Here is a 17,011-nt window from a genome sequence, read left to right as displayed (position 1 = left end):
GTTATGTTCAAATGAATATCCATTTTCTTTTCAACAATTCTGTACACAGTGGCCCCCGGTCATGCTGCACTGCACATCGAGGCGGTAGCTCTAAACCACAACGGGACGATGGCGGACAACGTGACGCTGGAACTCTACATCAGAATGGGCAGGCCGCCCTCTATCGACATCTACGATTTCAACTGTACGCTGCCCCATCCGATTCCATACCGTGTGAATGGGACGAGCTGCGGAGAGTTAGACTATCCGGATCCAAATGTCTGTTTCATCAGTAACACCATACTGGACAGGTGAGTGTGTAGGAATGCAAAGAGCTATAAATTCCAGTAACTATTGAAAAAAAAAAAACATAACCCAGGCAAAACCATCCCTACTACACTGTATTCAGATAATGTGTCCACTTATCGTGAGCTATCGTGGCTATCGAGTTTTTATGCTGACATGCATTCGTTTTTATCAAATGTTAGGGGAGTATGTTGCAGTGAGGTCAAGTGCTCGAAGGAAATCGTGATACCCAGATCCACTCATTTTTATGTTAATCAATCGGATCGGTATTACAATATCATTTCATGCGTACAATCATGTCACCTTACCAGCACAAAGCTGCAAGTCACACTTTTTTTTGGAAGAAAAAACTACGAGAAAAGACCATATTATTGTTTCCATGATTCCACATTGCAATTTCGTTCAACAGTTATTTTAACGGCTCGACGGCAGAAGTTTACGTCGGCGTGAAGTCCGTAGGCGGGGAAAACTCTAGCTCCATCGACGAGTACCTCGGGTCAGACGCCGACATCGAAACGGCTTTCTGGCCTGTCTACTACCGCATCAAACCCTTCACGAGCAAGTGTCAGTTCTACGATACGGAGGCAGATGACTGGTCCACGGATGGATGTGAGGTAAGCACTGATGTCATGATGACGTCATAGAGAAATATGAATATGAAAATCTACAGCTAGCCGGGAAAGGCGCGTAACTCGAACTGCGCACTGGACGCGGGCAGCTGCTGCAGCGGCAACTGAGCTGCGCCAACTTTTGTTAGTCTCACGTCATTGTGTTTCTTGAGCCAGTATGATGAAAGTTCATGTTGCAGCGATTGTTGCTGCCAAGTAGCCCAGTCTCAAATGAAATATCTATGTTTGTGCTCTGCTAACATTCTTCTCAAAATGAATACCAACTGCTGTGAGTTTGCTTCTCCTCTGTTTTCAAAGAGTAATTCTCTTCATGAGGTTAATCTCCCAAACCAATAAAATAAAATTCAGAGTTGTATAATATCCACCACACTACAAACGAGTCAATCTCTCAGAAGTTCGACTCAAAAAAGCATTTGGAATTGCATTTGTTTGTTGTTTTTTTCTTCTGGGCGTGTAACATTACTGTAGTGCGTGAGATTGTTTTGTTTTTCCAAACTCAATTATCAATTATTCGCAAACAGAAAATCATAAAGAACCCCAGATTTTGCCATTAAAAGAATGTTTACACACCTTTAGCAAGGGAAACAACCTTCGTTTAAAACTTCTAAGTCTGTTCAATGTCAGTTGTATAATTCAGAGTGCGATAAAATGTAATATAATTTTGGGAAGGAGTGATACCATTCACATTTGACATTTCTTGATTGAGACAAAAGAGAGCAGCAACAAGTTTGATAATGTTTTCCTCCTTGGTAGGTTGGGGATAAGTCTCGGCTGCTGCAGACGCAGTGTTTCTGCAACCATCTCACCTCTTTCGGCGGCGGCTTTGAGGTGCCGATGAATTCCATCGACCTGTCTCAGTCGGCCTTCACGAAGCTGGGCGAGAATCCTGTGGTCTTCACCTTCATGGTCTGCATGTTTGCCATCTACCTAACGGTCCAGCTTTGGGCCTACAAGGCTGACCAGCGTGATCTGGTTAAGGTAAGTGGGAGCGCGAGGAGGTGGAAAGACCTCCCTGGTTGGGGTACTGTGAACATGGTTAACAGTGCAGTGAGCTGTGCATGGTTATGGTAAGCGGATTTTGGATGTGAGATGTGGGTAGTGAATAGAAGCACAAATTATGTATAGTGGTTTAATTCATATTTAAAGTTGAGCGTATGAGAGAACCCAAGTGATGATGTCATTTCGTCTTTTGTTAGAATATGGTTAGCAACCATGTGCTGACAGACATCTGGGCTACGTGAGGTTGTTTAGAACCAATTTTCATGGCAATGAATGCGTATGACGTCACACTTTTGGTATTCTATTATAGTGGATCGTGGATAGCGGATATTGGATAGTGAGTGTGGATAGTCAATAGTGATTAGCGAGTAGTGAGTGGAAATTCTGCTGCACGGTGATGGAGGATTTTAGATGTTTGAGCAACAGCAGTATACTTACTAACACTCCTAATGGTAAATCGACATCTCGCCTTCATTCTTTTCCAGGCGGGCGCTACACCCCTGATTGACAACGATCCACGTGACCACTACTCATACGAGATCACCGTCTTCACCGGCATGAGAAGTGGTGCCTGTAAGTATCGAATATCTTTCTTCAAGTCTTTCCTCTGCATTGCCTCTACTGGTACTTGTACTGCACAGGAATCCAACTCTCCAATGGAGAATAATCATTGTTGCGATCCTTGTGGATTGCTCAATTACAAGCACAGAATTCAGTATCTGGAAACAATTTGTGAATGTGAGATCACAGTCATTAACCGTTCGGCTGGTATCGCATTCCGAATCGCTGGTGCACGTTGGAGCCCTTCTTACATAGTAACCATTCAGAGAGTATTAGTTTCCATTATCAGGAACAATGCGACACTGCGTACTCAAAACATAAGTGGCAGAAAAAAAAAAAGAAAATCTGAGAAAAAGTTTTCGCCAGTTTCTCAAGAAAGTCATTCTGTCAACAATATTTTACTGGAGCTTTTTTTTTTTATACCAATGATAGCCTGTACTTGGTCTAAGGTTCACTCTTACCCTCCCGCTTACAGCGACAACGGCCAAAGTATCCCTAATCATCACGGGTGACGCGGAGGAGTCCCGACCGCGCCTCCTCATCGACCCGAAGCGACGAACCTTCCAGCGGGGCGGCATCGACAGCTTCATCATGTCCGCACCCCGTCACCTCGGCAACCTCATGCACGTGCGCATCTGGCACGACAACAGCGGCAAGTTCCCGTCCTGGGTGCTCAGCCGTCTGGTCATCAAGGACCTGGAGACGGACAAGATGTACTACTTCATGTGCGACAGGTGGCTCGCTGTGGAAGAAGACGATGGACAGGTTAGATTTACTTCTCATTTTCACTTTCTTGATTCAAGAAAACCACAGCCGCAACTTCTCCAGGTATAGGGGCTTATTTATCCAGGGTAGCCTCGTCAGTGTTGCGACTGCTCTACCAGAGGACACTGCCATTATCATTACACTAGCGTTACCAGGTATCCGTTAAAATACACCTGGATTGAGAGGGATATGGTGGGTAAAAACATCTTGTCCAAGGACATAAGCACTGGGCGGGAGTCGAACTCGGGCCTTCCGATTAGGAGTCGGGTGTCGTATCCACTATGCCTCAGCGCCCCCACATGGGTAGATATCATCATTCGTAGAACCTGGTATAATAATTGATATTCAGAAATTCACACACACACACACACACAAAAATGAAAACAGAAAAGAACACTGGCGTGAAACTGATGGAATATTCATATATTATTATATGGCAATATCATCACCCTGAAGTTATACTTAGTTATCTGACTTAAAACATCCTCGTAGCTTTGCGAATTAAGGCTACACTACCTGTATCACAAAAACGCAATGATGTCCTGCCAAATGACTCACCTATGCAGATTGAGAGGGTCATACCGGTGGCTGGGAAGAGCGAACTCACCAGCTTCGGGTTCCTGTTCTACAGCAAGACCCGCCGGAACCTCTCCGACGGCCACCTCTGGTTCTCCGTCTTCGCCCGGCCGGCCCGCAGCACGTTCACACGTTGCCAGCGTACTCTGTGCTGTCTCTCCCTCCTCTTCTCCAGTATGATGGCCAACATCTTCTTCTACGGCATCGACCTGGGAAACGCAACAGGTGAGATCGAGGGTCACACATGAAAAGTAGACCTTACCGGTTTGGACTACCCTATGCAGCTATATTAACAAATCTTCCCTCATCGCTTTCCAACCGGCTGCCCTCCTAGCTATCATCAGAAGCTTGCAGCCGCCTGTTAGACTTCGGTTTCTGCAAACCGAGCAGCCATGTTTTCCACCTGTATATACTTGAATATCTTCTACTCCTAAACTTCACTGTAGGCCATTGACTCCACACACATCCCATCCCACTTTAGCTTCCAGAATGAACTACAAAAGAGGGTATATTTGTTCAAGGTTCAAGAACCTTGGAAGCCGCCTCTGCAACCTCATGACCTTGCTTTTATTGCGTTTTAATCATTAGGCCTATTTTACGTGGATCCTGTATGGCTGCATTAAAACGCTTATGAGCAAGCTATTCACCAGCATTAATCCTTTCTGAGCCATTGAGTCAAAAAGTAAACAAATTTTGCACACATACTTATTGACAGGCTATAAAATTTATGTGGCATACAGAGGGTTAAAGAAGTACAACGCTATTGGCCCGAATTCACGAAGGTGGTACAAATGAAACCATGGTTTAAACCATGGACAAAAACCATGGAGCGCCAAGTGTCACACGGAATATTTTGTCAAGAAATTGGCCATTTCGTCTACAGAATGACCGTTAACGAAATTATCATTTCGTGGAAGAAATGTTCATTTAGTTACAAAATGTAATTTCTTTACAAAATAATCTTTTCGACGAAATGACTGATTTTGTAACTAAATATTCCATGCGACACTTGGCGCTCCATGGTTTTTGTCCATGGTTTAAACCATGGTTTCATTTGTACCACCTTCGTGAATTCGGGCCATGGAGGATAAGGTGTCTTGGTTAAGGGCACAACCTCTATTGTCAGCACACACTAACCAAGGACCTCACGACTGAGAGTTCATAGTGTAATCCACCGAGCTACAAAGACTCCTTAGTATGAATGGACAAGCTAGTCCCACCACTGTACCTCTACTGTATTATTCTTCCATGCATGTAATAAACCGTTGTGTGATCAGATCATTATAGAATCTCTCTGACCCGCGTGATCAAGAAAACGGGAAATTTGAATGTACTACCACTAAACATGTTACACACAAGTTTCTCGATTTCTCTCGAATGTGAGGTTTCTTTACTGAAATCATTTCTTGCCCTTCCATACATAAAATAATAAATCGTGATTGGCAGAAAACTGGCATCAGTCTATCCTGTCTTGGAATATAAGACAAATTCGTCTCTGTTTGACGCGCTAGCTAGGAAACAAGGTCCGACTCGTGACTTTACACCGCCTCTCTTGAAAAATTATCTCTCCACAGGTGGATCATTCGCCATTGGGCCCATTTCCTTCTCCCTGGCGGAGATAACCATTGGTGTCATCAGTTCCCTCATGGTGTTCCCCGCCAACCTCATCGTGGTGCAAATGTTCCGCCTCTCCAAGCCCCCGCCGGACAAGATCAACTGGAAGTTCTGGAAGAAGGACAAAAAGAAAGGTAACGCTGGCTGCTACGATTCTGACGCTGCTGCTGACAATGACAATAGCAACGATGATGATATTAAAGATGATAATGATTGTAATGATAATGATGATTAACATTGTTATTATTATTATTATTATCATTATTATTATTACTATTATTATTATTATTATTATCATCATCATCATCATCATTATCATCATCATCATCATCATCATCATTATCATCATCATCATTGTTCATCGTTCATGTTTATTAATGATTATGATATCGACAATAATAAGAACAACAGCCATCCTCATATGTCAAGACGGTCCTGACTTTAGTATTAGTCCCGTATAATTGTCCAAGCAATGTCAGATATCATCACAGTCGTGTAGAGTATTCACGGGTAACACACTTCGCGGGGTAATGCAAGAGATTTGTATCTGGCCATGTATGTCATGACAGATTGTAATAGTACCTTTTTAGTCCGATGATATGATATAGAGAGGGTTATCAAGTGTGCATGAATGTAAGTGATGTCTACTGATGGTCAGACACGCTTGTGTGGCTCTAACCACCTAACAGTCGTCTGGTTGTCGCAGACAAATACTTTACTGATCGTGATCACGCCTTGGATTGATTTTCCAATGCATGTGTAGAAGAAGAAGAGCAGAAGACCAAGGAGGAGATTGAGAAGGACAAGAGAGATCGGATGAACGAGAAGGCCGAAGACGAGCTCGTCAAGCAACTCGAGTTCCTCGACACCGGTGACGACAGTAAACGGCTGCTGAAGTCAGCCCGAAGTCGCACCGTGCGCTTCGACGACGAAGGAGACAACCGACTCAAAGATGAAAATGAAGAGGTCAGAAAACGTTGAATTTATTTCGGTGCGAGAAAATTGACATTGCGTTATTTCCTCTCGAGCACGAAGAGGTATAGAAATGTTTTTTCCCCTCTGGTTTAAAGTAGAGAAAAAAGAACTAAAATTTCGTGAATCACTTTCTCTTATTTTTAGGCCCATCGAAAGCTCCTCTCTATTGGGGTGCATACGTGAAGAAACCTTATATTTTTGCTATTGCTGCAGTGTAAGTTATTAATCTATCATTCTTGACTCTTATTTTTGATGGGTATGTTGTTTGAAAATGAAACACAACAAATGATATCGTTTCTGACTGGCTGGTAACACATATTCAGATCTTTTTGAGTGACTCTCTTTAAAAACAGTTCAGTAATGTTGGTTTTTTGCCTCATGGTATCATCATGCAAATCCCAACAGAAAGCGAAAGCTGAGGAAAATGGGGAAAAGAAGCCAGATGACGGGATGGAGCTCGTTGCTGGTCTTAAAAAGACCGGTAAGAAGAAGAAGGAGAAATTCCAATTGCCATGGCAGTGCTTCATCATCGGTTGGGTGGTGGGTTACGCGACGGTGGGCGTGGCATTTTGGCTCACCGTGGAGGTAGCCGGAACCTTCGGCGTAGAGAAGGCCACCGAGTGGCTCAAGTCCATCTGTTTCTCCTTAGTCCAGGATATCCTCTTTTCGCAGCCCATCAAGGTAAGACATTTCTTCTCTTCTGCACAGATTATAGACCAAAAGCGAATATTTTTACACATATTGTACAAGATACAGGCAATGACACTGTGACAAGAATTGTGCCATTTTATGTTTATCAAATCATTAAGTATACGTTTCTGAAGATTTAAGTCCTCTCATTTCATTCTATCAGAAGTGGTGATTGTTTGACCAGTGGCCGTAGATTCTAGAAGACAAGAAGTATATGACCTCGTGGAAATGATACAAACATCCTCTTCTCTCTTTTTTTAAACTGTTGGGATCCGTCTGTTAAAGAAAAAAAAAAGTGCTATGGAATGCATGGTAACTTCATTAAATGCGTCAGCAGAATGTATTCCTCATTACTGGAATTAAAGCGCAAATATGTCGTTATAACGATCGTTGTGAGGCTATCGTTATTATGCTCGTAAGTGCTAACTTACCAGAACACGTAAGATCTCCGTATATGACATCCATGTAAATGATGACATTGCACAGCATTCTCCATTTCCGTGATAACATCAACTTAAGAAACAAAATCCGTTGTTTGTGACGAAATACCCCAGGTCCTGTGCCTCGCGACGTTCTTCGCTCTGGTGATAAAGAAGCCCGACAAGGAGGACGAGTCGAAGTCGCCCGCCCTCAAGGGCGACGAGGAGTTCATTCACGAGAGGATGACGGAAGACGAGCTGAAGGACCCGGAGAAGGTGGAGCAGCTGGAGCAGCAGAAGATGATGTGCCCAGTCAAGCCTCCAGACACCGACACCCTGGATGAGATGAGGGAGACCAGGTATCCTAGCAACCAAGTTAAACATTTTGATAAATACAGATGCGGTTTGGTAATTGCGATAACATTGATGATGGCTGTGCTGTAAATCTTGATGTCGACAATGAAAATTACTAGTAATGTCATGATAATATCAACCATGATTAGGTGATGATTCTAAAAGTTCATGCAGGCAAAAAAAAAGTATATAAATAATTTCATGAATATGATTGTCTTGATGATAACACCATGATGCTGATAATGATGATGATGATGATGATGATAACGATGATGATGATAATGATGATGATGATGATGATGATGATAACGATGATGATGATAATGATGATGATGATGATGAAGATAATGATAATGATAATAATAATAATGAAGATGATGATGATGTGGTAATGATGGTGATGATGATAATGAAAGTGATGATAATACTGATATAAGGCCTTATTTTCGAGAAAACAAAAATCTTGATAACGAATGGATGTCAATGACAACTTTCCATATAATTATGGTAACCAACTCTCTTTCCATCTCCTTTTCTTTTTCTTCTCCTCCTCCTCCCCCTCCTTTTCCTCCTACCTCACCCCTCCCCCAGGTTCAAGGAGATCGAAATGATGTCCATTATCAAGGAAATCTTCATCTACATGTTCTACCTCTACATCATGTTCCTCATCTCGTATGGGAGTCGAGATCAAAACAGCTACGGCGTGCTCAAGTCTGTCTCCAACACGTTCGGCAACGCCCAGTATCACGGCATCAGATCGCTCAGCGCTGTGAGTTTGTCTTGGTGCTACGTTTGTTTGAGTGGCAGGAATGGTTTAAAAGTATACTTATGAAACATTTCGAACATGCGATTATAATTCGAAATTCACACTTTAAACATACTATGTATGTTACGTAACTCCAAGTATATGCATTCAATTCATTTCAATTCATTTCAAAGTTTATTTCATTTTCAACAAAAAAGCATATACATTTTACTTTCTTTGGTAACAAAAAGTAGGGAAAACAAACCATTCTAGAATGAAAAGACTATTACAATAATTGTGGAACCTTATGAAATTATACATTACCTTGAAAACTAAAGTGGTCGAAATGAACCATAACAATATGCAAAGTGTGAAAATCAGAAGAACACTGACACTAAACAGTCTGAGCTAGTAGAATGCATTTTCAGCAACAATTATTGCGTTTTTTGTAACAATTGTAAGTATTTTTGTACGTCCAGCACATGCCGATACCTGTACTGTTTGGCCTCGGACAAAATAGTGGCCTGTTCTACAAAAGCAAAATCGTTATGAATTATTGTGTTTTTGTGAAGTAGTTGCTGCGGATATGAAATCATTCTCGGCGTTACAGCTACCGCAAATGTACTATCTCTATAGCTGTGCATCGACTCCTGATGGCATTACATAGCCTTTATCCAAGCCTATCGACACTAGATTATGTTATTGTCGCAGCAAGAAATGAAGACATCATCAGTCAGTGTGGCAGAAGAACTTTGACCTGCAGCTCTTGGTGCATTGACGCATAACCTTTTGGCCCGTTCCGAACCAAAGTGAGCTTCAAATACAAGTGGGTAGGAGTCCGTATCGTTGTCGCGACTAGAAATCCCCAAGAATTTCAGATTGTCTGACGAAATACGGTGATGTTTGTGTGTAACACGATTTCGTCGCTATAATTATCTCATTATGTGTCTTTTTTTCGCGCTGTTAACACGATCAAAATAGAACTCTTTATGCAATACTGTTCATAGTAATCTTACCATTAGACATTGTTCCAGCTGTACCCGTTTTGTTTGCGAGCAACAGTCTTAAGTTTCTTGTTTCTCATCCTTCGATGCGTGCCCCGCCCTTAACTTCTCACAGGTTGGTGGCAGGGCAAACTTTTTCCAGTACCTCGAGGAGACCTTCATTCCGTCCCTGTACCCCGGGGATAAATACAACGGTCAACCGGACGCCGTGCTCACCCAGCAGAAGTATATTACAGACCGGACCCACGTGCTACTGGGTAAAGCTCGCCTCAGACAAGTGCGGGTCTACCAAGGTAAGAATCCCTCTGCCGGTTCCAAACCTTTGAAAAATAGAAATTTAGCTGCCTTAAAGCGTCAAGGTTTTTAATGATAAGTGGTGATAGCGAAAACACGAACATACGAATGGCATGTTGGGACAATGCCTGCCACCCTAACCCCGCCCTGAGACAATGCGCAAAATGCCTCGGATTATCGAGAAGTGATACTAATACTGAGCCCCCTCAACCATATGGCACTGAGACATGTAAAGCAAGAATGGTTAGTTGACACCATTGAACTATCCTACTGACACATTACAGGTGTAGTTAGAGTGTTGTCATCAGAGCGTAGAATGCGGTAGCAAGGTATCGGACATTTCCGACGCCTTTACCATCATGACCATGCTTTATGATCCGTTACGAGATCGTTCGTGGTACTTTCGCTTCTTCCGTCTCGGCTCTTTGTGACATTTGTTGATACATCGCTGTGAACATTGAATGTTGCTGCTGCCACTCATTTCCGGTGATGAAATTCATTGATTAGATTCGTTAGGCTGTTACGGGCGATGCAAAATATCGAAAACACTACTGTCAATATTTTGTTGAAAGGTGAAATGAGCTACTAAATTGAAAATTACACTTCTATGGAGGATACCTTCTTCTTCTTTTTTTAGGTCAGTGGGTTCATTAATCACGAATGATGAAATATATGAACCATATTTTATTTTTCGCCCCGACAGACTCATGCAAGATCGAAGACGTGATGATGGCGGTGATCAACCACTGTACCGACGTCTACTCCGCGGCGGACGACGATGAAGATAGCTACCATCCGGGCTGGCTCCCCGTCAACATGAGCGGTAAGAACAATTCCCGATCAAGCTTTGCTCTTTACGTAGAAACAACATCACCTATGCACTCCGAAAGCAAATAGATATATCCAGTTCCTAGATTCAGGAACTCCTCGTATTCTTCATCCACATGGCAGACATTGTTATCCATACGATTTATAAAGGAGCATTAACGACTGTTAGAGAAAAACAAAAACGAATATACCATGGTTTGAAATTTAACATAACATCAGCAGGATATAGCAAATACGAGGCTGCATCATTGTAATAAAACTGCTAAAATAAAGTGGTAAGTGTCCCCTAACACTCTCTACTATCTTATATACGAGGTAAAATTAACTTATACATACAGAATTTTGTAAATGTTTCGATCACTTTATTTCATTAACACTATAGAATCGAATATGCTAGAACTATAATCAGCAGTCTACTAAAGTAGCCATGATATATAAGTGAGATCTTGCGGAAGTTTTGTGATACAAGAAATATGATACATATTCGATGGAAGCTTTGCAAAAAAGAAAAGTCTTCAGCGCATCTTATGGTTTTTATCAAAAAACAACAACAAATGCTTTAACACTATAGAATCGAATATGCTAGAACTATAATCAGCAGTCTACTAAAGTAGCCATGATATATAAGTGAGATCTTGCGGAAGTTTTGTGATACAAGAAATATGATACATATTTGATGGAAGCTTTGCAAAAAAGAAAAGTCTTCAGCGCATCTTATGGTTTTTATCAAAAAAAAACAAAACAAAGGCTTTACCGCGCTAAAAGGTTCATTCTATGTTTTGTTTTGTTTTTTTTTTTTTTTTTTTTTTGTGCCACATCCGGGGTAAAAAAAAAGTGGGGGCCGAGGACCCCCCCCCCCTACCGCCGGCCCTGTATCATTTAAATGTGTGAAATACTCTTTGTTTATACAAGTACATTGTGCTTATGATTCTGCATAGCTTTGTTTTTAATGGAAAATAAATGAAATAAGAGTCAATGAATACTAATACAATAGTTGTGTTAATTACTTTGACGTTATCATTATTTTGTGACCCAGACACCATGAATATTCCTATGTGGGAAACGGATCGATTCGACTACCCGTGGAAGTACCGAGACTGGCTGGAGCTCGATTCCTACCCGGCCTACGCCGAGCAGTTCGTCTACTACGGCGGCGGCTACGCCGTGGAGTTCGGCAACAACATCGACAACGACTACGAGATGCTGAACTACCTTAAGGACATGATGTGGATCGACCAGCAGACCAGGGCCGTGTTCCTAGAGTTTACTGTCTACAACCCGACCACTAATTCCCACGTCGTCAGCCTCTGCGTTGTCGAATTCACGCCGACAGGAGGTATTGCATTATTGCCGAAAAAAAAGCATAGTCATTTCACATCATTTCGCTGTAGTCACTGCTGTCGAGGAAGCGGCTGATTCTATATCCGAGGGTGGAAATAGTTTAAGGAATTAATCATGGTAATAATGATACAGGTGCATTCAAATAATTATATTGATTAGGGAGAGAGCGCTTTATCCTTCTGAGATGAGATGATGATGATGATGATGATGATGTTGTTGACTGTAATGATGCTGATTTATTCATATACGATAACATCACTGTGGAAGAGGGGGTTGATTGTTCGTCCTACTTGAGTTCAGGTTGCTGATTAGAATAGTGATGATTTTCTATTAGCTCTTCCCCCTACAGGTAAAACTGTCTGACAATACAGGATAAAGCTACTTTTGAGATGGATATGAAATATTTACAACATTATTGTATGCGTGTATTTCCCACTTCGTAGGCGCAACGCCAGTGGTCAAGTTCCAAGCAATGACCCTTGACCATTACTACGGACCATTCGCTTACTTCGTCATGGCTGGAGAGGCTATCTTTGTTCTCCTTGAGCTGTTCTACGGCTATCGGGAAGTGAAAAAGATTATAAAGGAGAAGAAAGCGTACTTCAAGGTAGGAACTTCCCAAATGTCCTCACACAGTGGGGCTGGAAGTGATTTTTTTTTTTTTTTTTTATAAACACGATGAATATAAACTTTTATTATAAAGACTAATTGTGGCCAATATAATCTAGGATTTATAGGGATTCCAATTTCTAGGTATGTTGTATCTCTGGAGAAGACATTTGAATCTAAGATTTAAACACTGTAACAAATAACACGTTTGCATAAATTTTGTTAACCGCCAACTTTGGGTATTCTTCAGAGTTGCTCTCGCACTAGAGAAATCATCTTTACGGTTTATCTTAATTTCGATATGTGAGATTTCTTGGGATAATACAGATTCGACCGTTTGTTTTGGTTTTTGCTTACATGATTGTTTGTTTGCAATATGCATACAATGGGAAGAAAATCCGTTGCTTGTTGAAACCGTAAATATGTTGAAGACACACCACTATTCACTTTGATAATGAGAGGAGTCTTAATATGAAAGTATGTGTTAACTTTTCCGTTCTTAACACTTATTTATCACAGAATGCATGGAATGTCATCGAGCTCGTGTCGCTTGGGCTGGCGGCTGGGGCTCTGACGTCATACCTGTACCGACTCTTCCAGTCGAACCAGCTGATGGGCGACATCCGCGCCGATCCAAACGCCTTCCATAACTTCCAGTACCTCGCTATGTGGGACGACGTAAGTCTCGACTTGTCCTGAGTTAGCTTGACTTGGTCTCTGCACACTGAAGAACAGAATGAAGCGAGAACGATGCTGACATTATTGCTTTAAATGTGTCAGAGACTTTTGTGAACTTTATAGCAATTAACTTTACTTTATTTCAGCTAAAGCTTAGAACGACCTAAGAAAAGAGAGGGCCCTATCCAGTGTACAGTCAAACCTGTCTTAGCCGCCACCTGTCTATAGCGGCCACCTTTCTATAGCAGCCACCTGCCGTATACAACAACTGAAAAAAACAATTCCTTCCCGGAGAAAAAGCATGTTAAAGACCCTGTCTTCCTGTCTATAACGGCCATATTTTTTGGCCCCCTTGGGTGCCAGCTATGATAGTTTTGGCTGTATACCAAGATGGCAGCAATTCCATCCAGAATACGCATAAAAATACGCATTATTTAAAAGAATACTAAGTAACAACAAATCCCTTACGAGTGCAAGGCATAACCTCATGTCTCCCTCACTTCCGAGACAAGGGTTCTGGAGAAATATTGTTTATATTTATAAGTATTGATTCTCTTTTGAAATTAATGTGATCCTTCGACTCTCTCAAGTTGTCGCTCAAGGAAGGCAGATGATCTCGTCAGTGTACGTGTTATCTTTACCTCTTGGGCTACGTAATCATTTACTTTGCTCTTTTTAGTTGTACACGACGATGGTCGGCCTGCTGCTCTTCATAGCAACCGTGAAGTTCATCCGCCTCCTACGATTCAACAAGAATATGCTGCTCCTCACGGAAACACTCTCAGTACGTACATCAATCTCTCCTCGATGGTAGTTAAGAGACCCACCCACATACCCCCCCCCCCCCCCCCACAATTACAGCTCCTTCTTAACTCCTCCCTAAATCGGACTCCGGTGTGCCATAAACATTGGATCTGCTGAGCATTACCAGATTTCGGACGCGACGAGTTCAGTTTTACAATAAATATCAGAATAAGCCGCTTACTCCACTTGCAAAGAGAAACGGCAATATGTCACATTATAATTTTGCTTTAATCTTTAATGTCATTTGAGACATGTTCATGTGTACGCGTACAGATGAAAAGCGGTTGCTTTTGCATTTTCAGTTGGCATGACCATCGTGAATCTCCAAAGCGACGACATTACGTTTGTGTCTATGCCTATACTCTGAAAGCAGTAAATCTTGAGTCCTTGAACAAAACTTGAAGACAGCAAGGGACCTATACATACATCAGATGCAGCCATGAAGCTGTACACTTTCTTCAGAAAAAAAAAATGAAAGAAACATTTGCAGAATAACCATTTTTGCTTAATTAATAACTTTTGTCGTCCAGGTGTTCGGCTACGAGCTGTCCCTCTTCATGATCATGTTCGGCGTGATGTACATGGCCTTCAGTAGCTTCGCTTTCCTCATCTTCTACAAGCTGCGAGACTATTCCTCCTTTATCAAGACACTGGAATCTCTCTTCGGTACCCTCCTAGGTAAGTCAGTGAAAGCTCCGTAGCGCCCGCAACATGCATACACACATACACACACAAACACATTCCCTTACATTTCATTCATCCTAAACGGCTAAAGGCACATTGCACATCAGTGAAAAGGTTTTGTCAATGTCTGTGTAGTGGCTTTATATAGGTTCATATTCCTCACCGGGCGTCTCAATGGAGACCAAAGACGGGGCAAAATTTGTTTTACAATATATGAATTCACAAAAGATGCAAGTTTTGAGATATTTTTGATGAAAAGTTGTATAGGCTTTTAACAAGCAAGAACAATGCCGCGAAGGATTCTTGGTAATATAGGCCTGCATGAAAAAAAAAAAATAACCAACATGTTTTCCTGATGGTGGTACCTCAATCCACAGGGTGATGTGATGGTCATGATGATATGTGTTCTGTCTGTATCTAGGCAAATTCGACTTCGTTGCCATGTTGGAGGTGGATCGCATCCTTGGTCCGCTCTTCTTCTTCTTCTACGTGATCCTCATCATGTGGGTCATGATCAACATGCTGCTCGCCATCATCAATGAGTCCTTCGCCCTGGTCAAGGCAGCCCAGGCCGAGCAGGGCAACCGTCTTGAGATCGTCGACTTCATGGTCGACCGCTTCAAGAAGTGGACCGGCATCAACAAGAAGCGCACGGAGCCGAAGACCCGCAAGAAGCAAGAGTACATCGAGGGTAAGCTCCGTCCCTTTTTACTCGTTGCGGACATTGCTGTCACTCTGTGTAATTTTCATGAATAAGACACCTCACATAAAACACGATCAGTGATTGGTTGATATGGAATCACGTGACTTCAATATTTTTGTTATGGTGCACGGTCGGTCGCGTAAAGAGCGAACTATGAATTTGTTTATGATAGGTTTGTAGGTAGCATGGTGTATGGTATGTCATGCGTCATTCTACAATTATTCTAGGTTAGGTGCATACCTAACATACTATACACCATTTTACAATAATTTTACTTGGATGTTATAATTATCGTGAGTCACTGCGATTTACTCACAGTAGTGCTTACCGGTCGCATCCCATATCGCATCCTTGACTTACGAAATCAAAAACAAGCTAACGGACTAATCAATCGCATTGGTATCTAAATTCATCGTGGTAATGATTTCTCAGATTCAGACGACAAGTAATATGACAAATTGTTGCCCACAGATGGTATTTAAGTTAACTGCTCTTATGAGACCGATATTTAGTTACAATTTATTAATTTGCAATTATCTTGTTAAATGCAAAATACTACTTTTTTGGGAGGGCTAGGTTCATCAACTGAAAACACACTTCCATGTAATATTACTGAAAAAATGAGCAAATGAGTGTTGTTCGATAGTGAACCAAATTATCAAATAGACAGGCATCGCTAATTGTATTATATCATCGCAGTAAAGCATATAGCAGGAAATGCACATGCAAAATTATTTCATATCAATTCTGATGCATTTCCAAATACACTATTTGTTTTTGCTTGTTTTTGCGGAACCATTCAAACACACATTCAGTGAGCTTAATTCATACCAATATCAAGTGAACATTATCTTACTATTTGCATCATTATTCTCTTTTCCCCTCTCACTCAATATTCTCATTCTGTATCTTTCTCCCTCCCTCTCTCTCTATCTCTCTATCTATCTATCGATCTATCTGTCTATCTATCTATCCATCTATTTACCTATCTATCTATCTGTCTATCTATCTATCTATCTATCTGTCTATCTATCTATCTATCTACTTATCTATCTATATCTATCTATCTATCTATCTATATATTTATCTATCTATCTATCTATCTATCTATCTATATGTCTATCTATCTATTTATCTATCTATCGATCTATCTGTCTGTCTATCTATCTATCTATCTATCCATCTACTTATCTATCTATATCTATCTATCTATCTATCTATCTATCTATCTATCTATCTATCTATCTATCTATCTATCTATCTATCATTGACGTACTGTCTTCTTTGCAGGCATCGAGCCCGTCCAGCAAGAGTGCAACGACATGAAGTTCAAGCTGGACGACATGGTGATGAAACTGAACGAATTCATCAAGGTGGAGAAGCGCCACGACAAGGAACTCTTCAGCAAGGAGATCCAAGACGACGACAAACCCAGAGTCATCTACCTCGGATAA

At 41.5% G+C, this 17,011-nt stretch overlaps 1 protein-coding gene across 1 annotated transcript in view; it reads left to right on the top strand.

Moving 5' to 3' along the window:
* LOC140232089 (uncharacterized) overlaps positions 1-17,011 on the top strand; it is a 47,246-nt gene extending 30,235 nt beyond the window's left edge. The window contains exons 31-50 of the mRNA XM_072312240.1: positions 50-290; positions 695-899; positions 1,668-1,892; positions 2,399-2,486; positions 2,950-3,239; positions 3,806-4,040; positions 5,390-5,563; positions 6,193-6,395; positions 6,810-7,085; positions 7,649-7,872; positions 8,459-8,636; positions 9,732-9,909; positions 10,614-10,733; positions 11,775-12,074; positions 12,523-12,686; positions 13,208-13,366; positions 14,046-14,150; positions 14,701-14,848; positions 15,276-15,545; positions 16,848-17,011. Of these exons, the coding sequence (XP_072168341.1) occupies positions 50-290; positions 695-899; positions 1,668-1,892; positions 2,399-2,486; positions 2,950-3,239; positions 3,806-4,040; positions 5,390-5,563; positions 6,193-6,395; positions 6,810-7,085; positions 7,649-7,872; positions 8,459-8,636; positions 9,732-9,909; positions 10,614-10,733; positions 11,775-12,074; positions 12,523-12,686; positions 13,208-13,366; positions 14,046-14,150; positions 14,701-14,848; positions 15,276-15,545; positions 16,848-17,011 (3,947 nt within the window). The remainder of the gene's footprint in view (positions 1-49; positions 291-694; positions 900-1,667; positions 1,893-2,398; positions 2,487-2,949; positions 3,240-3,805; positions 4,041-5,389; positions 5,564-6,192; positions 6,396-6,809; positions 7,086-7,648; positions 7,873-8,458; positions 8,637-9,731; positions 9,910-10,613; positions 10,734-11,774; positions 12,075-12,522; positions 12,687-13,207; positions 13,367-14,045; positions 14,151-14,700; positions 14,849-15,275; positions 15,546-16,847) is intronic.

This window comes from Diadema setosum, chromosome 8 (genome assembly GCF_964275005.1).
Source record: "Diadema setosum chromosome 8, eeDiaSeto1, whole genome shotgun sequence".
NCBI classification, from domain to species: domain Eukaryota; kingdom Metazoa; phylum Echinodermata; class Echinoidea; order Diadematoida; family Diadematidae; genus Diadema; species Diadema setosum.
This window is presented reverse-complemented; position numbering and strand designations above follow the sequence as displayed.